Source organism: Drosophila sulfurigaster, chromosome 3 (assembly GCF_023558435.1).
Source record: "Drosophila sulfurigaster albostrigata strain 15112-1811.04 chromosome 3, ASM2355843v2, whole genome shotgun sequence".
Lineage (NCBI taxonomy): Eukaryota > Metazoa > Arthropoda > Insecta > Diptera > Drosophilidae > Drosophila > Drosophila sulfurigaster.
The window spans coordinates 14,171,814-14,190,211 of NC_084883.1; the positions used below are offsets into that span (position 1 = coordinate 14,171,814).

The 18,398-nt window shown below is 43.1% G+C and overlaps 6 protein-coding genes across 6 annotated transcripts in view; 2 read left to right on the forward strand and 4 right to left on the reverse strand.

Annotated features, from left to right (window-relative positions):
- Positions 1-2,065, reverse strand: part of LOC133845238 (serine/threonine-protein kinase pakD) — a 47,835-nt gene extending 45,770 nt beyond the window's left edge. The window contains exon 1 of the mRNA XM_062279636.1: positions 1,922-2,065. Within this exon, the coding sequence (XP_062135620.1) occupies positions 1,922-1,936 (15 nt within the window). The 5' untranslated portion in view covers positions 1,937-2,065. The remainder of the gene's footprint in view (positions 1-1,921) is intronic.
- Positions 2,066-2,301: 236 nt separating this feature from the next.
- Positions 2,302-6,579, reverse strand: LOC133845235 (phosphatidylinositol 3-kinase catalytic subunit type 3). Its single transcript, XM_062279634.1, is given in 10 exon segments — positions 2,302-2,840; positions 2,907-3,268; positions 3,324-3,403; positions 3,405-3,598; positions 3,658-4,541; positions 4,599-4,684; positions 5,599-5,694; positions 5,751-6,128; positions 6,130-6,373; positions 6,433-6,579. Coding segments are annotated over 10 exon segments (2,841 nt in total). The 5' UTR covers positions 6,504-6,579; the 3' UTR covers positions 2,302-2,394.
- Positions 6,580-6,709: 130 nt separating this feature from the next.
- On the forward strand, positions 6,710-7,506 carry LOC133845699 (exosome complex component RRP4). Its single transcript, XM_062280241.1, has 3 exons — positions 6,710-7,156; positions 7,212-7,425; positions 7,466-7,506. The coding sequence occupies exons 1-3, from the start codon at positions 6,710-6,712 to the stop codon at positions 7,504-7,506; spliced, it is 702 nt and encodes a 233-aa protein (XP_062136225.1).
- Positions 7,507-7,810: 304 nt separating this feature from the next.
- Positions 7,811-13,786, forward strand: LOC133845236 (zinc finger protein pita). The gene is made up of 3 exons (XM_062279635.1): positions 7,811-8,125; positions 10,615-11,703; positions 12,154-13,786. The coding sequence occupies exons 1-3, from the start codon at positions 7,961-7,963 to the stop codon at positions 12,997-12,999; spliced, it is 2,100 nt and encodes a 699-aa protein (XP_062135619.1). The 5' UTR covers positions 7,811-7,960; the 3' UTR covers positions 13,000-13,786.
- LOC133845239 (caspase-1) lies at positions 8,513-10,440 on the reverse strand. The gene is made up of 3 exons (XM_062279639.1): positions 9,923-10,440; positions 9,138-9,694; positions 8,513-9,079 (listed from the first exon to the last, which is right to left on the reverse strand). Exons 1-3 carry the CDS (start codon positions 10,096-10,098, stop codon positions 8,823-8,825), a joined length of 990 nt encoding a protein of 329 aa, XP_062135623.1. The 5' UTR covers positions 10,099-10,440; the 3' UTR covers positions 8,513-8,822.
- On the reverse strand, positions 13,135-13,823 carry LOC133845240 (cytochrome c oxidase subunit 6A, mitochondrial). The gene is made up of 2 exons (XM_062279641.1): positions 13,664-13,823; positions 13,135-13,544 (listed from the first exon to the last, which is right to left on the reverse strand). The coding sequence occupies exons 1-2, from the start codon at positions 13,758-13,760 to the stop codon at positions 13,312-13,314; spliced, it is 330 nt and encodes a 109-aa protein (XP_062135625.1). The 5' UTR covers positions 13,761-13,823; the 3' UTR covers positions 13,135-13,311.
- Between the last annotated feature and the right edge of the window lie 4,575 nt (positions 13,824-18,398).

Consider the following 18,398-nt stretch of genomic DNA (forward strand, 5'->3'; position numbering starts at 1 on the left):
GTACATAGCATGCGTGTTCATCACACCCTGTTTTGCGAATTGCAGCACAGGGTGTTTCACAGGCAAATGGAGCGTCTAGCGGTTTGGGGGCTCGCATTGGACATTGGGACAAACATGCAAAATGAAGTGCCAGTGTGTGTGTGTATATGGTTAATATGGCGCGACAGTCGTTGTTCGTTGGATCGTTCGCTTAGTCAGCCCGATCTGGCACTAACTATTTAGTAAGCAACTGAAATAGTAGCACCCGTGTTAGTATCGTTTAATGAAATACAACAACAACAGCAATGTATTCTACTGACATAAATACATACATACATACAAACAAACATACATATGTAAGTAGAGTTCTGTGCTTGTTGCGCTGCATTTGAACACGAGTATTGACTATGAGTGTGACTATGTGCGCTCATGAGTGTGTGCATGACTCCGAGAATGGGCATGCAAGAAGCAGCGCAGCAAACGACGTCAGCGTAAACTGATTACCCCCCGTCTCTTTGATCTACACTAATACATGTGTATTTGCATAGCGTTTACTTTGGATTGGCTGTCGTCGTCGTTGCTGTCGTCTATGGGAACGAACCTTCGTTTGGAAGTTTGGCTTACAACGTCATATTTTGAAACAACTCATTTCGCGAGTAGCACCAAACTAAATGGTGTTACATGCCCAGCTCATATTATTTACATACATACAAACATAATTCAGTAAATAGGAAGTCATAAGTTCAGTTTTGAATTACAGTATGAACAAATAAGTAAGTGCAATCCGTTTCCATATAAATTTAAAGTCGATTGCTTCATCGTTTGTTATCGCCGCTTATTAGTTGCCCATAATCGATTGCCGATAAACGTGGGAGTTGCCGTTTGCTGACGTCACAAGAGGATGCTCATTAATTGCTGCAGCAGCAACGATCTTTTATACGCTTAAAAAAAGCTTTTAATTATAAAATGTCTATGATCTCAGCCTATGACTCGCTGCAAATAGTCTTATCAATTGACGACATAACAAAATAGTGAGAATTTCTCTTATACAAATTGCACGTAGTCATAAATTGCTGTCATCAAACAACATACATATGTAATGTATGTACATACATACGTAAGTAAATATCACTCATATGCATGCGCTTTTCCAGACACAACACACACTCGCATAAAGCCAAAAATTCACATGTACGCAGATTACGAATTTTTGCACGAAAATGAACACGTGCTGCTGTGTAGAAGGAGTGCAAGAGCAAGAGCGAGAGTGAGAGTGAGTGAGGTAGCCTGCAGGCACAGCCGGCTGCCAAACACTTGGTCACCAAGGAGGGGGGCAAGACGTGTGCGTTATGCTTGCATACCAAGCGCAACAATAACAAAATGCACACTAAAGCATTACGTTGTATCTGTGACTCATGCTGCTCCAATGCATTTGCTTTTGGCGCTCTCTTCGGCCTTAAGAGAGTGGGCTAGGCAGAGAAGCAGTCAGACAGACACGAGCGAGAGAGCGTGCGACGAGTTGTGTGTAGTAAAGAGAGGGGGACAAAACTTGCAATGTCTAACTTAGTTCGGCAGGAGTTGTTGGACTCTGCTCTGATGTGATTGTGGGGGCGAAGCACAGAGCAGCAAAATTTGTGGTATCTGCAGCTGCGCTACGGGCTGCGGCGGGTTGCGTTCAAACTTTAGTAGCCCCGGCTAACTTTTAGCAAAAACTTTTGATTTGAGTACCTGCCACTAACTAAGCAGAGGCAATGGCATACGTATAGTACACACAGCCACAATTACACACACGCACATGATACAAAAAGTTGGCAATACGTACGAACGAACGAAGCAACCACACCACGCATAGAAATTGAACTATGAAATCACAAAAGTTTGCAGACAGAAATTTTCTAGGAAAATGCATTGGGCACAAAACAAGCGTCCAATCCACACTTACCGCACTGCTCGCCATTAGTCTTAATGTGTTGTCGTTGCTGTAATTGAACTTTCTCGTGCGCCAAACACTGCAGAAATTATGTCGTTAAAATCCAAAATGTTCTTGCACACACCAAAAACTTACAAGCACTAGAAATAAATACAATAACAACGCGACCCGCGATGGTTTCAAAACAGCTGTAAATTTGAGCGCGCAATAAGACAGGGTCGTTTGACAAACAGCTGATTGGCGAAATTGCTATCGAAATCGGACAATTTTAAAGTTTACAGCAGTGTGACCAGCAGTCAACGGAAAAACAAATTCAAATTCTAAAAAACTGCCACAGTTATAAGGAATATTAAAACAAGCTTTAAAATGCAATTAAGATAATATATATTTATATAATACATTACAATGTGGGCGCAGACTGCTGCACATAAAACATAAATACGACTTTAAAACATATTAAATTAAGGGGTGTGATAATTATAGATCTACTTTCGCCAGTATTGTGTGAAACGATGAATCTGCTCGACCAGCGCTGGCATCACAGCAGTAATGGAAATGTCCAGCAGGCTTTGCAAATGCTGCACAGCCTCCTCATCGGTAAGGCCCAGCTGTAGATTCTCCTCCACCTTCTTGACCGCCTTGTCAGGCTCCAGAGCAATATCGGGCACTGTGGCGTCCACCATCAATGAGAACAGATTGAGCATAACATTGGCATGACGACGCAAATGCAAATACGCCGTATAGCATTGCTTGCGGAACTCGTGATGATGATCAGAACTAACACCGCCCATTGCTTCGACCATTTCCTTGCTCAGCTTCATGGGCGGTGGCATGGGTTTGGGATCGCGTCCCAATATGAAGCCGAAATCAATGTGAAACAGTTTGCCATTGCTGGTCAGCAGTAGATTATCCAAGTGACGATCTCCCACACCTGTTAAAAAAGCATAAATATTACCATTCTAGTTTCATCTTAATTTATCATGAGCTGCTAACTTACCTAGCAAATAGGTAATAACACAGTAACCGGCACAGCTTTTAATGTAAGTGTCCATCACCTCAGAGGAGATGCCATAAGGACCGCCCTCGCAAGGATTGTGGCGTCTAAAGAAGTTCAAAATGCTGCCCTCGCGGGCCAAGACCTCGGCCACAGTGCAAGAATCGATGTACTGTAGAAATCCATGCTTCGAACTGGTGGCCAAGACTTTGTATGGCGTCAACTTGAGATCAAGATTCTCGCGACGCAGCAACTTGTCCATCAGCGTAATCATTTGCAGAATGAGCTGATCCTGACGCAGATCATCACCATGCTTGAAAATGGCCACATATTCGTGCTGAGCAATCGAAGTGACGAATGTGAGTCTGCAATCGGAGAGTGAAGAGTTAATTCAATGCAGATATTTATTCAACTCCTTACTTGGCTGGCATGAGAGCGCTCTTGAAGAGCGATGTGCGAGAGGGCACAATCTTGGTGATGTACACCTCGGGATCGAGGGGGGAATGGAATCGGTTCAAAGTTGGTAAAATTCACCCTGAACGAATCTTGTTCGGAAAGCAGCTTTTGAAATTTTTCGGTCTTCTTGTTGCGATTGCCCGGCTCCTTGGCGACCATTTTAACCAGCTTCACCAGCTCATCGATAAAACGCTGCTGTTTGCGCAGATTATAGAAAATGCCACGCAATTGAAAGTTACCTAAAGAATAAGAATTGAGTAAATTATACACTTCATTATATCAACTCTTATCGACTCACCATTCTCCAGCACCTTGAGGAAGATGTTGAGCACCATTTTGTACATGTCATGTGCCGGCTGATCCTGTTTACGCACCGTCTCCCCATCCTCCACCTCAATGGACAGATACCAATACAAATAGTTGGCCAACGTCGCATTCTTGCAGGCGCGCTGTATGAGGAATGTGCACAAATTGTTCGCGACACCTTGGCCCAGCATTGGTGTCTGCGATTGCGACTGCGAGGCCAAGGAGCCAGCACTGGCATCCGCCATGTCCAAACGCTCTGAACGCAATCCTGGCGTGCTCGATCTAATCGCTGGGGCACTGACACTGCTGGCCATGGTGGGTTTGTGGTCGCCCTTGATGGCAGCGATGGCGCTGGCAGCACGTTGATTAGCGGGTATCACACTGACATGCAGCGCACTGCTGGTGCCGCTCAGTTCAGAGATGGTGCTCTCACCCAGCAGCGAATCGTTGTCATCGAGCGAACAGACCACATCGCGCTCCGGCTCGGGTATGATGCGCTTGTTCAATTGAACAACGTTGCGGAAGTCCTCGTATTTCAGCGCCTGCACTAATTGGAGCAGATAGAGTAGGAGATCCTCGTCGGGTGCTTGGGCCAAACGACTGATGGCATATTTGCGCACCTCGGCGTGTGTGAAGCTTGGACTGAGCAGCTCAAGCGCATCCTCCACATCCATGGGCGCCCAGTTGGCCAGCATCCAGAGTGCTTGGGTTACCTCATCGTTTAGATTCCAATTGATGCACTTGAGAAACTTGGTGAGCGCCTTCTTATGCGATGACAGATAGAAACGGAACTTCCACAACAGATCTTGCTCATCGCTGCTCAACGTATATGTTGGCGGACAGCGATACACAATGTTATGCAACTGATCGCGTATCCTGAAAGAACAAATATTTAAATTGGTCCAAAAAACAAAGTTGTTAACTTCTACTTACAAAGCTGTGGGTTTGGCATCGCGATCCGAAATGCCAGAACGCTCCGAACGTGCCAGGCGATGGTGTTTGCGCTCCACCAGGTTGTCCTGCAGTGGAAAAGCGCTTAAAATTAAATGGAAATCCTATAATCCTATAAACTCCCAGACCACTGCAGGCGGAAGTTTTTGCCATTGGCAAGGCTGCCGAATTGGCTCGGGGTTTACAGCGTAATTACAACTCAATTAACATCTTTGTTGACAGCCAGGCTGCAATAAGATCAATATACTCTGATGTGGTCAAGTCCAAAGTTGTCCTGGACAGCAGAAGAGCAATAGAGTCGCTGAACGCATCTGCGGTAGTGCGTATCTATTGGATCCCAAGCCATCGATGGCAACGAGATCGCAGACTCTCTCGCCAAAGAGGGAGTGGGACTCGATGCCGGTAACATGTGCAATGTTCCGATATCCCTGCGAACTCTAGGCAGAGAAATTGAGGTGCGTTCTAGACTTCAGTGGGACGCTAGCTGGCGCAATGCCAACTCGTGCAAAACTGCAAGGCTGATGTGTGCCTCTACTAACAAAAACTTAACCAATATCGTCATGCAGCTTTCAAGACTGCAGACTAATGCTAGGCATTTTAACTGGTCACTGTCTGTCGGCTGTCCATGCTGTAAAGCTGGGTATCACGAACAGTGATCAGTGCAGGAAATGCAACGAGCCCGGGGTTAAGGAAACACTCGAGCATCTTCTCTGTAGATGCCCAGCGTTATCTCGACTCCGGTTGAAATACCTTAATTCGCCGTGCCACAACGATCTTCGGGACGTTTCACGGCTTCCTCCTAGGATGCTGCTGGCTTTTGCCAAAAATGCATCCATACTGCGCGATTTCTGAGACGTAGATAAGCTACCGGTACAGCTACGGACCTCCACTGGTCTATGCTTTACCCCGTACAGGGGCAGCCGGTCCTACCTAAACCTAAACCTAAACCTAAATGGAAATCACTCATTAAATCTCTACTCACCATTTGAATCTCCGAGTCGGGCACCAAAACCAATTTGGGCTTCGCTGGCAATTTGTATTTGTTGTCCACCTCTGGTTCAAAGTATACAACGGAATACTACAAAACATAGTAACTGATTAATATAGTTACTGGTGTCATATCACTCCACTTACACTGAACATATCGTCCACCATGATGGTGGGAAACTCAATCATGAGAAACATGTAATCAGACATACGTTTCTCGCGTTCGTTTATCACCTCGATTTCGCGGAATGTCAAACGATCCAGCCAATCCACCTTTTGCACCTGTCCATTGCGATGCTTCTTGGCCAACTTGCCTAGTCGTTGCATCTGTGATTTCGACGATTCCTTGCCCTTGCCCGGAGTCTTGCTCGGAAAACTGCCATCGCCTTCAACGCCCAGCCAGACACGTAGATCATACATGCCCTGACGGAACATGCCATCCTTGCCGAACATGGAGATGGCTGTGCCGCCTATGACCGTCGTTTGGCCAGCACCCGAGCAGTCAAGTATGGTCAGCACCAGCATGGGCACTGCGTGGCAAGTCGGAGAATAGCAGAGGCAATGTTACCCATTCGTTCCAGCTCCAACGCTTACCAAATGCCTTGTAAGCGCTGTTCACTGGGAGGCAATAGGGTCGTCCGTCGTTGTAGACCTGCAGTCGCACCTGGAATGACGGATACTCTTCTGAGTAGAGACCCGAAAACCGCAATATGGGATCATCGAGCAGTTTTTCATAGTCTGGTTGACGTTTCTTGCCCTCAAGCGTGCCACTGTAATATTTTAATTGCTGACATTAATTGTAGTCTATAGATTAGTCTGTTGTACTTACACTTTAATTTGTACACGTTCGTGCAATGAGGAACTGTGTATATAGCGAAAATGATCGTCAGGTTGATCCATTGTATCTATTGAAAAATATTTACAATACACGAATCAGCTGATTAGTGACGAATTTTTTTCACCGTTCAACAGCTGTGCGAATATCGACTATGAAATATCGATAGCCCTATCGATTATGGTTATTATGTTAATTTAACCTGCGGTCACATTGCACCTACGCGTGTTTTGCATCAACTGACAGAGACAGCAACAGCAGTGGGAAAGCAATGTCAACAAATGCAATGATTGACTTGGCGCTGGATCGCGTCAACTGGAATGATTTGGCCGGCAACCAGGAGAAGCTGCCTCGCATATTTACGCCCGGCGAGGTCCTAATGCCAGAGTCGGGTTTTATGCGTGGACACGGTACCTTCGTGGAGGATGAGAACATTGTCGCATCGGTGGCCGGTGTCATTGAAAAAGTGAATAAATTGATTTCGGTAAGACCTCTAAAGAGTCGCTATGTGGGTGAGATTGGCGACGTCGTCGTGGCCCGCGTGCTGGACGTAGGACAGAAACGTTGGCGCGTTGACACTAATTCACGTCTGGATTCAACGCTGCTGCTGTCGTCAGTGAATCTGCCAGGCGGAGAGCTGCGACGACGTTCAGCGGAAGATGAGCAGATGATGCGGCGCTATCTGGATGAAGGTGACTTGATATCGGCCGAAGTGCAGGTAACTTAATGGTTTGATTTTATTAAACACCTGTTGATTGATATACTTTTGCCAGAACATCTTTGAGGAGGGCACATTGTCGCTCTACACGCGCAGTTTGAAATATGGAAAACTGTCCCAGGGTATTCTGGTCAAAGTGTTTCCGGCACTGGTCAAGCGTCGCAAGATGCATTTCCACAAGTTGGCATGCGGTGCTTCAGTAATATTAGGCAACAATGGCTACATTTGGATAGCGCCCACCAAAAGCGAAGAGCAGGAAGGCGGCGAGGGTGGCTTCGCTCAGAACTTAAATGAAGTGGTGCCGCGCAGCGAACGTGAAGTCATCGCCCGGCTGCGCAACTGCATCCTAGCTCTGGCCAAATGCAAACTGATGCTGTACGACACGAGTATACAATATGCCTATGAGGAGTCGCTTAAATATGAACCGCGAGAGCTACTGCAGCAACATATTATGTTCGATATTGGTCAACAGACGCAAGCCCGCCTGCGAGATATTGATCTTATGGACTGATTAATACAATTAATAAAGTACTCGTATCTTATTTTAATAATTTGTCTAATTTAAAAGTCGCGCGTTTTTTAGTACATTTTTTCTGCAGTTTCGGTGGCAACGTCTTGCGCTCAACTTTCTCGCGCCGCCGGAAACGTGGCAACGCCGTTTGTGGTTCGTGTATTGATGAAGCTGTGTGTTGTGTGTCCGTCTCTCTATTTGCAAAACTGAACAAAAGCATTTTAATTATTAATTACTTTGTTTCGCATTATTGTGTTCGCGACATTGCCAGTGAAGCGGTTTAAATTAACACAATGGCTGACATTGATAGTGCGCGCGAGGCGGAATTACGCGGAAAACAAATCTGCCGCTTCTGCTTGACACAAGAAGACATGCTTGGTTCCATTTTTGTAGAGCACAAACGCATTAAAGCCACAGCCTCCTTGCCGCTGCAGATAATGGCTATTACATCCATTGAGGTAAGTCAAGATATGGTTCTAAATTGGCCTAAGTCCCAGTAAGAACTTGGCTACGATACTCGGGTCACTTCGGCTGTGTTGGTTGATGTCTAACTAAATATCTAGGTGCGTTGGCGTCTTCGCTAACTTCATTTAGTGCGCACTGCAAAACTTGCCCCACCGCGGCCCCATTTCCAAAATAATCCTTATTGGATGTATATTGACGTATTGAAAAATATACGCATGGTCAAATAATTGTGCTGAGCCACACAAAACAATTGTTTCAACAATATGGCGACAACTGTACGCAACAAAAAGAAAGAAATTCACACACATGCAAACACACTCTCAGCTGGCGAAATGTTGCCAGATGGCGCGAAATCGCGCTGAGCGCACAATTTGAAACGCTTTCGTTTTGCTTCAGTCTGCACTTCATTTGTATTTGTTTGTTTAAGCATATATGTGTTTATCAAATATATATATATAAATGTGTGTAAATATGTTAATTCTAATTTATGCAAATGCATGATAATTGCGCTTAATGTATATGTGAAAAATCATAATGGAAGATGAATTTGGGATTTTTTGTTTGTTTCTACCCAAAACGTTGTGATATTAACAATTAAACTTAAAGTCAAATGGAATCCAGGCATTGAGGTCGAGGTGGTGTGATGGTGGGTGATTAGGTTAGAGGAATAGTTATAAATCCCTTATATGGTTAGCCCGCCTTGCTGCTTGAGGGTTTGTCCGTAAAGCGCAATATGCGAGTCAACATCGAGGTCACACACGGAATTTGCTTTTGACGATCCATCATCGGTGTCGATGGCACGTTCGATTCAAAGTCGACGGCAACACGTTGACTGACGAATGTGAGCAGTGTGAGTATGTTGTACTTTTTGCCATTCGCATTCAGCTCCTGGATGAGCGACTGAATATACCACGAACCATTTGTAGTGTTTCTCCAGGAATAGTAACCTTGAAAAGGCAATCAACGAATTAGTCTAATAAATAGATAGTTAATATTACAATTTACCTGGAATCGTAGAGTATGAGAATAGAAAGTCAGCGTGTATCGGAATTTTGTAGCTCATCGAGGATTCGCCATCCGTTTCCGTGACGCTCTTCTCTAGCATTATGCCCGAATCGAGACGATCGCCCTGGCACGCTTGAATGAAGAATAATTTCGGCTTGCCGGCAAGCGTAGGACAAATGTGCGAAGTGAAGTAATGCCAAATGTTATCCAGTTTATACTGCACATCCTTAGCATAGATATAGCCGTGCTCGCCATGCGATAAGATCGCAATAGCAATGCAATCGTTATCGCTGTGATCCTGTCCGGCTGCCTTTTCAATGTGCTTGAGTATGTCGCGCAATTTGCAATCCTTATGCACTGACACATCAAAGTCCAAACGCTTCAACGCTTTGCGCAACTCCTCGGCATCAACATTGGTGCCAGCCCGTGCTTTTAGCGAAGGTATATCAAAATATTCATGATTGAATATGAGGGCCAATCCACGATTCTTGTGATTCATATTGTACTCGCGGGCATAGCGATCTACCGGCATACGAGCTACATACTTATTCACCGTGCTAGAGATTGTATAAAGATTGGTATAATCAATAAATAACAATTGTTTCCGATATCCAGAATTGCTCTGCTTGAGCAAACATATATTCATATGTAGGTATAGAAAGATAAGCACAATCTGCGCAGTTTTATTGCCTTCGAAAATGTTCCAACGCAAATACAGAAAGTATGCATAAAAGGGAGACGAGAAAAATACAAAAAAAAAAATATGAAGTTTTCAATGCACTTACTTTACGACGACGGCGGCGGCGTTAGCAGAGTTAGCAGCAGAGGCTGCACCACCAACAACTCCGGCTGAATTAGAGCTCGCTTCGCCCTGTGCATCAATGCTATCAGCATTGATGATGTTGTTGCTGTTGCTTGCTCTCAGAACACTGAATGTTCTTGTAATGCATTCGTCCGTCATTTTGCTCTCTTTCGCTCTCGCTCTCACACTCTCTTGTTTTCGTTTCTCCTTGTTACTGCCTGCCTGCCTGCCTTTTGTTCGCCTGCAATTGTTGCGCCCTTTCCACAGGTACCAATCACTTTTTATTCTTTTTCTTTAGTTTTTAACTAAACTAATCAGTCTACACGAACAGCTGTTTGTTTTAAAAAGTTGACACGTAAGCAACAAACATATTACATTTGCACGCAAATAGTTCCAAAATGTCCTTTTATGGTTAGTCGTGTTTAATCAATTAATTAACGGGAGCGGAGTAGAAAAAGCGTGCTCCATTCGCTCGCTCACAAAAAACAAACTGTGCGATTGCATCTGTAGTTGTGCAGCGCTTGCCGCCAAATGAATGCGCGGACAGCGTTGCCACACTGCAAATAGGTAAACTCTATTTTGTGCTGCCATTGCGCAGGCGCAGAGTTGCCACATATGCACAACGGGAATATGAGCATTAACATGTTAACGTATTTTTTCGAATTTGAATTTCAGGTTAACAAAGGCGATGGCATGCCCGGTTACATTTGTTTGGATTGTCGTTTGCTCTTTGAGCACAGTTATCGCTTCAAACAGATGTGTAAGAAAGCCGAAACACTCTTGCGCCAATATCCACTTACGGGCACGTGGCCAAAGGCGCTGGATAAACCTCGAGCCCCGATGGTGGGCGCCAAGCGTGAAGCGCCAACTGATGTGCAACCGAAAAAACTGCTCAATACGATGGGCAATAAAGCAAACAACGTTACCATTGAAAATGTACAGATATTGAAAACTGCCACGCTTCGCGGCATTGCTCAGCGCGCCGCAGCAGGACCCCCCAAGCTACTCAATGTAGCTGCCGCCAGCTCAGCCGAACCAGCTGTTCCACCACGCGCCGCAATCAAGCGATCGTATCAGGTGAAGGTGGAGAACAGCCAGGAACTTTCCATGGACGATGTGCACAATTTGATCGCTGATATTGAAGGTCAATTGGATATGGACAAAACGGCAAAATGTTCGCCAGGTAAATCGCCGATGCGACTGCTCAACAAGATTACCGAAGAGCCTGTGGAACCACGCATAGCACCGCCGCAGATAAAGCATTATGACGATGGTAATGTGGCATTGGTTACCGCTGTGCTCGATCCCAATGAGCTCGATGCTGCTGCTGATCCCACGAAGAATGCCGAGCGTGTGGCCACCAATGTGTTTCCCTGCACGCATTGTCATCGCTCGTTCCCGTTGCAGCAGCTACTTGACATTCACATAGCAAATCATAAACGCGAGCGCAGTTTCAAGTGCCCTGACTGCGATAAGAGCTTCTTTTCCAAATATGATTTAAAGAAACACAGCTTTCTGCACACCGGCGAACGGCCTTATAAGTGCGCCATCTGTAATTCCACCTTCAATCGACGTGCGCTGCTCAATCGCCATGAACGCACACACACCGATGTGCCCAAGTACATTTGCGTCTACTGTCAGCTGCCCTTCATTTCGCGCGAAGAGATGGAGAAACATACACTGAAGCATACAAAGTATCGTCCCTTCCAGTGTGACTTCTGCCAAAAATCATTTAGTTTCAAGCAATCGCTGGAGCGTCATGAGGTGCGTAAATGTTTTACTAACTCGATTAATGCAAAATTTTCTTAGACCTCTCACTTTGGGAATAAGGGACTATTAAATTTGTAAAGTATGAAATGCCAAATCAACTCTTTCAAGCATTAAGATCAATAAAGGGAGTTTCGCCAAAGTTATTTCAATTTGATGATTCACAAAATCTCAAAATCCCCTAACAAAAACTAAAATATAATTTTAGGGAAAGCTTCCTTTATTGATCTTAATGCTTGAAGGAGTTGATTTGGCATTCCTTCAAGTCGGTACACAATGACCGCAAACAACGAAAAGTTGTGAAGCTGATACAAATGTACAAATTTAGGGGAAGTCCAAACAAACAAAAGAAAGAAATTCTTTTAACTAATTTACTGTTTGCATGAATCGAGTTTCCTTTGTATTTATCTGATAATTGTAACCACAACTAATGATTTTTTCTTACAGGTCTTGCACAGCACAAATTTGCCGTTCCCATGTCAATATTGCAGTCGCGGCTTCGTAACCGCTGGCAGATTGGCCAGTCATCTAAGAGCGCATGCTGGAAGACGTTCGTATCCCTGCAAGTACTGCAGGAAATCATTCCTGTTGTCGCACCATCTGTCGCGTCATATGCGAATGCATGATTTGGCCTCGACTACCACGTTCACCTGCTGCATTTGCAAGGAGTCGCACAACTCGTTTGCTAGTTTGCTCAAGCACTCATCGATCCATGCTAAGGAGTCGTTGATGTGTGCGCTGTGCAAGTCGAAATGCAGCAGTGAACACGAATTGGAATCGCATATGCTGGCGCATAGACATAGCGATCGATTTGCTTGTGAATTTTGTGACTACATTTTCATCACGTACTCTGAACTGAAGAAGCACATTGATAAGGATCATGTGTTGGACATGGTGCCGTATCAGAATGTGGCCGACAAAGAAGTGAAGGAAGAGTCGGAGCTAATTGAAGAATTGCTGGCCGAAGAGCCATCAAATGAGTCTGTTGATAATGAATCAACATCGCCACCCAAGGCAAAAGTACGTAAATTGAGTGAAGAACCAAAACCGAAAGTGAAGCAAGAAGAGCTAGCAGATCAATCGGAGCAAGCATCGACCTCGTCGCAGCGAGCCAGGAAATCGGGTAGCACCAGGAGCAGTGTGGGTGCCTCCGTTTCCCCCGAAGGCAAATCCACAACACGCAAGCCACGAGCTGTCAAGACAAACAAAGCAGTTGCCAAAACAGAGGTGATTGAGGAGCCTGCTAATAAATCGGGCAACAAGCTAAGGATTGGCAAAGTGACGAAGAAGTAATGATGGAATTTTTTTAACTAACTATTGCATGAGATTACAAAAGAGAAATTGTATTTTGTAACAAATTAAAGATTGCACTAAACTGCACATGAACTAGTCTTTGTTGGGCCGGATGTTGATGATGCATCTTATCCATTGTTAAACATACTTATTTCGCCACTCTTTTATTCAGTTAAGCTTCGTCGTTCTTTTTTGTTGGATTGTGTGTGTATTTCTCCATATGGATTTCGGCTTACATTATTGTAAATACATAGAGTGTGTGATTTAGGTATTGGTTAAACCCAAACAAGCTGTGTAACACCTTTGCGTTGCTTAATCCTCATAACCATCGGGCAGGGGGTTGACATGGGGGTTGTGGAACAGACTCTTGTTGCCCTCGCCCCAGGGGAAACGCTTCTCACGGCGACGCAGATAATCGTACTTGACAAACTCCTGGCGGGGATGACCGTGCTCCTCCTGATGCTTCAGGTAGGCGTTCAACATGCACAGACCCACAGCTGGGACGGCCACGAAGAAGGACAGGCGCTTCCAGACCTTGTAGCCACCTGGACAAGACAAAATGGAACAATGTTAAGTCGTTTGCTTTTGCAAAATTCTGGTCGATGACCAAATTACATAACCTTAACCTAACAATGGGACTTTTATAGCTTGTGGCGATAGTTACCAGAGTGTTCACCAGCAACGGCGGCAGTGCCGGACATGTTCCTGGCGGCAGTAGCGCCAATTTGGCGACGAATCGCATTGTTCAAAACGAACGACATAATTTATTTACGTATTACTTCGCTCGTCTTCTGAATAAAAATTGTCGTCGATTACAGTGTGACCGAAACCAACACTACCAATTTGGCAAAGCAAAAAAGGTCCACTATTAGTATAAAACGTATATAACACAGAGCTGGTAACACTGTATCGTGCATAGAAAAGTAGTACTTGGCGGTTACACAAGTAACAGTTACAAAGACATTGTATGACAACAAATATTTGTTCAGTTAAATAAATATAATTTGTGGCTTAATGTTTTTTGGTTTTTTTGGGCTTAGAGGTAATTTAACGTTAAGCATAATAGAATTCGTAAACGATTTAACAATTAACTGCTACAATACTAGTTCATTTAAAAACCGTTGCCTACTTTTAGGCGACGCAAGTGAACAAAAATGTTCTCTACTTCAGAAGTTTTATAATTTTTTGATCGGTATAGTACTAAATAAAAAATTTTTAAACAAACAATTGAATATAGTACCTTCTAAATTTCAAGTGGAACGTCAACAAATTCGAAGACATGTGCCGATTTTTTTAACAGAAACGTTGGTTGATTACGAAAACTTCTTAAAACATGAAACTTTGTTTCTATAGTAGGCTAAGTAACTGAAGTTCTTCTTGGGAACCGTAACAAAGATGTATCGAGAATGCTGAAAATCAAGAAATTTTATTTGATATAGTTTAGTTATAATTTACTGTACAATGCAACTTAATTTAGCCTTTCTTGTATGTGACAGCTTTTCTCACTTTCCAATGTTTTCATTATTTCTGGTAGTGACCTGATACTCATCATGAAATCAATTCGATGAATTTATTTATTTCCCGAGAATATGAAATGCTCAGAATATGGATACTTACGAGATCGAGGTCGTTTAGGTGGTGGCCACCAGTGTGGCGATTAGCACGTGCATTTCGTATAGCATTGTCACTTTTGTTAGTTCTGATTATGATATGGTTCCCACTTACTTAAACAAAGCACCAAACGTGTTGCCAGCATGTCTAATCTTAATAGCTAAAATACTAAGTTTATCCAGTCTTAAGATGCTTATCACACAAATCTGCTGGCATTTTAGGATATTTTTTTCACTTCATATTTAATATGAGCTTATGCACCTTTGTTAGCTCTGCTTTGACCTAGGTAGCAAATTGGCCAACCTCAATGTGATTAGATAAAGCACTTTATTATTTGCTCTCAGCATTAATAATACTCTATAATATTCTTAGATTATTAACCTGACTTTTGAATTTATCTGCAATTTAAATTGGCAAATCTTCATACCATAAAAAGGAATAAACTTGTTTGCAGTAGATTTTTAGATACAAGGTATCGCAAATTGTTGCAAATTAAATCTGAGCAATGTAGTAAAGAACTTATAGCTATAAACATAAAATTTATACATATAAAATCATGATAAATATATGAAGGCGGTCTGAACACGTATAATCAGGATATCATAAAAGTTAAAGCCATTAATACTTGCGACATGGCTGCTATCATATTTATATAGTTTTAGTTATCTTAGCCAATTTGCCCACGCCCCCTTTTTACACTATTTCAAAGCTAATAACTATTAAGTATAACAAGTAAAAAAGTTGCAGTCAAGGCTGTGTTCGGCTGTGAGACACCCGCAACCCATTTTGTATAAAAACTAAATTGTGCGGTATTATTCGTAACATATACCAAATAATAATAATATATAATATAATAATAATGCAGTACCTTTACTTAAATATACTGAAAGCTGTATTTAGTATATCAATCGAAGTATACCATAGAGATAAAGATCTACTATAGAGTGACAAATATAGCAGATGGTCAACCAAAGCAAGGCTTCCATTGCAATAGACGTTTTTCCCCATACAAAAGTATTTCTTTATTAACTTCTACAATTTGTATCCGATCACAACCAAATTTTCAGGAATCATATATACTATACAGTTATTATTGTTTTTGTTGACTCTAGCTTAAAAATTGCGCATGTTATTAGATATTCGTCGATTTACGGATATGGCAAAAATTTGAAACGAACATTAAAAATGCTGTCAAGAATTGTAGCTCTATCTCTTATAGTCTCTGATATCTAGTGTCTCAGACGAACATACAGACAGACAGACGGACAAGGCTATATAGTCTCGATTGTTAACGCAGATGAAGAATATATATATACATTTCCTGTAGACACAAAGTTATGATATCCTTCTACCCAATGGGTAGCGGATATAAAAATCTTATTATAAGAATTTTTCTTAAAATGATATAACAAAGTTGTTTGAAAGGTATGATAATAAAATACATAAATTATAATGAACACTATATGAATAAAAGTAACTATATAAAGTACAATTTACGAACAATGAGCTTAAGTTATAAAATAGTTTTTACTGAAGTTATATTAAATTCTTCGAGATGAAAGAAGTTTGCATGAGGGTCTTAAATCCATTGCATTAGAAGAATTAAGAAAATTAAACCTATTTATATGCGTATTAATATGCGACTACTCCAAAAAATTTGTAAAGGTAACAAATTGTTGTGTAAATATTCAAAATAGCTTAAATTTCATAATTTCTAATACTTTATTCATTTTGCTTAAGTATCAACAAAGCAAAAACCTAGCAAAATCAAATGAAGGCGTGCAAAACTATTTGCAGTATAATTACCCATGTAATCTGATAATAATATGACGTAAAAATAGAAAACAGATTGAAGTTCAGTTTTAGCTTGGGAATTTCTGTAAACAGAGAAATTACTTTGTTATTTTTGTTCTTAATTATCCAAATATGTTGTGAGGTATAATATATAATATATAAACTGTAAAATATGTTATCTTATTCAAACACAATATATGATATCCCATTATACTAGAGGCAGTAAAATGACAAAACCCAAAAAGCCAACCAGATTTATTCGCAGATGATAACTCAAAATGAGGCTGCCTAAACTCGAGTGATTTTAGGTAATCTAGCAGTTAAGATTAGACGCGTGGAGAGTGGTAACTCATATAAATACGTGGGAACGTGGTCAGCCCACACGTCAGTTCTAGAGAAGCTAACAAGAATGACGAAACTCTATGCAATCCTGCTGATACTCAGCACCGTGACAGCTGTCGCCTGGTCAGCTGCCTTCGATAGTAAGTACAGACATCTGAGGTCTTGGAATGGAAGAGATTCATTGTGATTCTTACAGTAACCGAAATACACAACCAGGACCAGCTGTTGGGTAGATCAACTGTTGCCCAAACACGTGACAGCATGGCTGGCTTTGATCCCAATTCGTTGGCCAAAAACAAGTATACGCCACCGGAGGAGAAGAATGCAGAGTTCTGGTATGATATTGCCAACGCGGAGATTGCCAAGCGATTGAAACTCCCACAGCCAGACACACGCAAAGCCAAGAATCTGATCTTGTTCCTGGGCGATGGCATGTCACTGACTACTGTGGCAGCTGCTCGCATCTTGAAGGGTCAGCTGAAGGGCAACACCGGTGAGGAGGATTCCCTCAGCTTCGAGAACTTCCCGCACACTGGTCTTAGCAGGGTAAGTTAGCAGTCCTGAGTTTTTGCTCTTTTATTTTAATGGGAATTCGTTTCACTGTCCTCTAGACGTACTGCTCCAATGCCCAAGTGCCAGACTCTGCCTGCACAGCCACCGCGTATCTGTGTGGCGTGAAGACCAACATCGTTGCCTTAGGCATAACGGCAGCTGTGAACTTTAACAACTGCAGCGGCAGCGAGGATCCCACTAACCATGTGAGCTCCATTGCCGCCTGGGCGCAGGCAGCTGGCAAGGCGAGTGGCATTGTGACAACGACTACATTGACCCATGCCAGTCCATCGGGTGCTTATGCCCACACCACAAACCGATTCTTTGAGTCCGACACTGACATCGTCACCTACGGCGAGGGTGAGAATGATCCCGCCTACTGCACGGATATTGCCACACAGCTGATTACTCAGGAGCCTGGCAAGAACTTTGATGTCATGCTCGGTGGGGGCATGGGCAAATTCCTGCCCAAAACCATTGAGGATAAGTTTGGCAAGCAGGGAGAGCGTTCGGATGGTGTCAACCTACTCTCCAAGTGGCAATCTCTGCATCCCGATGGAGCTCTCGCCTACAATCGCAATCAGTTGTTGAGTGTGAATGGAACGAAGCTAAAGCGGCTGATTGGTCTCTTCAATTCTGGTGTCATGGACTTCCACAAGATGGCAGATGCTGATCTGAAGCCTACGCTGGAGGAGATGACTGAGAAGGCCATTGAAGTGGCTAGCCAAAATGAAAATGGATACTTCTTGTTCATTGAGGGCGGTCTCGTTGATTATGGCAATCACTACAATGTGCCCCAGCTGGGTCTTGATGAGGTGCACGAACTGTCCAAGGCTGTGCAGAAGGCTCTTGACATCACGGATCCCGAAGACACTCTTATTGTGGTTACCTCCGATCACGCTCATCCGCTCTCCATCTCCGGCTACCCTGGACGTGGTACTGATATTCTGGGTCTTAATCAGCACGACACGGATGTGAATGGCGTGAAGTATGCGACATTGAACTATGCTGTTGGCATGGAGCAGTATCTCGATGAGAATGGACAGCGCGTGGATCTGACCGAAAAGATTAAAGATCCATGTGAGTTCAATTTAGATAGC

Excerpts from the sequence above, each read along its gene's own strand:
- LOC133845699 (XM_062280241.1), top strand. The coding sequence starts at position 6,710 with ATGTCAACAAATGCAATGATTGACTTGGCGCTGGATCGCGTCAACTGG. Across the intron at positions 7,157-7,211 it reads TGATATCGGCCGAAGTGCAG|AACATCTTTGAGGAGGGCAC; the intron begins GTAACTTAATGG and ends TACTTTTGCCAG. Across the intron at positions 7,426-7,465 it reads AGAGCAGGAAGGCGGCGAGG|CGAACGTGAAGTCATCGCCC; the intron begins GTGGCTTCGCTC and ends GGTGCCGCGCAG.
- LOC133845236 (XM_062279635.1), top strand. The coding sequence starts at position 7,961 with ATGGCTGACATTGATAGTGCGCGCGAGGCGGAATTACGCGGAAAACAA. Across the intron at positions 8,126-10,614 it reads TGGCTATTACATCCATTGAG|GTTAACAAAGGCGATGGCAT; the intron begins GTAAGTCAAGAT and ends TTTGAATTTCAG. Across the intron at positions 11,704-12,153 it reads AATCGCTGGAGCGTCATGAG|GTCTTGCACAGCACAAATTT; the intron begins GTGCGTAAATGT and ends TTTTTCTTACAG.
- LOC133845239 (XM_062279639.1), bottom strand. The coding sequence starts at position 10,098 with ATGACGGACGAATGCATTACAAGAACATTCAGTGTTCTGAGAGCAAGC. Across the intron at positions 9,695-9,922 it reads GCCGCCGCCGTCGTCGTAAA|CACGGTGAATAAGTATGTAG; the intron begins GTAAGTGCATTG and ends TACAATCTCTAG. Across the intron at positions 9,080-9,137 it reads CTCATACTCTACGATTCCAG|GTTACTATTCCTGGAGAAAC; the intron begins GTAAATTGTAAT and ends TGCCTTTTCAAG.
- LOC133845240 (XM_062279641.1), bottom strand. The coding sequence starts at position 13,760 with ATGTCGTTCGTTTTGAACAATGCGATTCGTCGCCAAATTGGCGCTACT. Across the intron at positions 13,545-13,663 it reads CGTTGCTGGTGAACACTCTG|GTGGCTACAAGGTCTGGAAG; the intron begins GTAACTATCGCC and ends TGTCTTGTCCAG.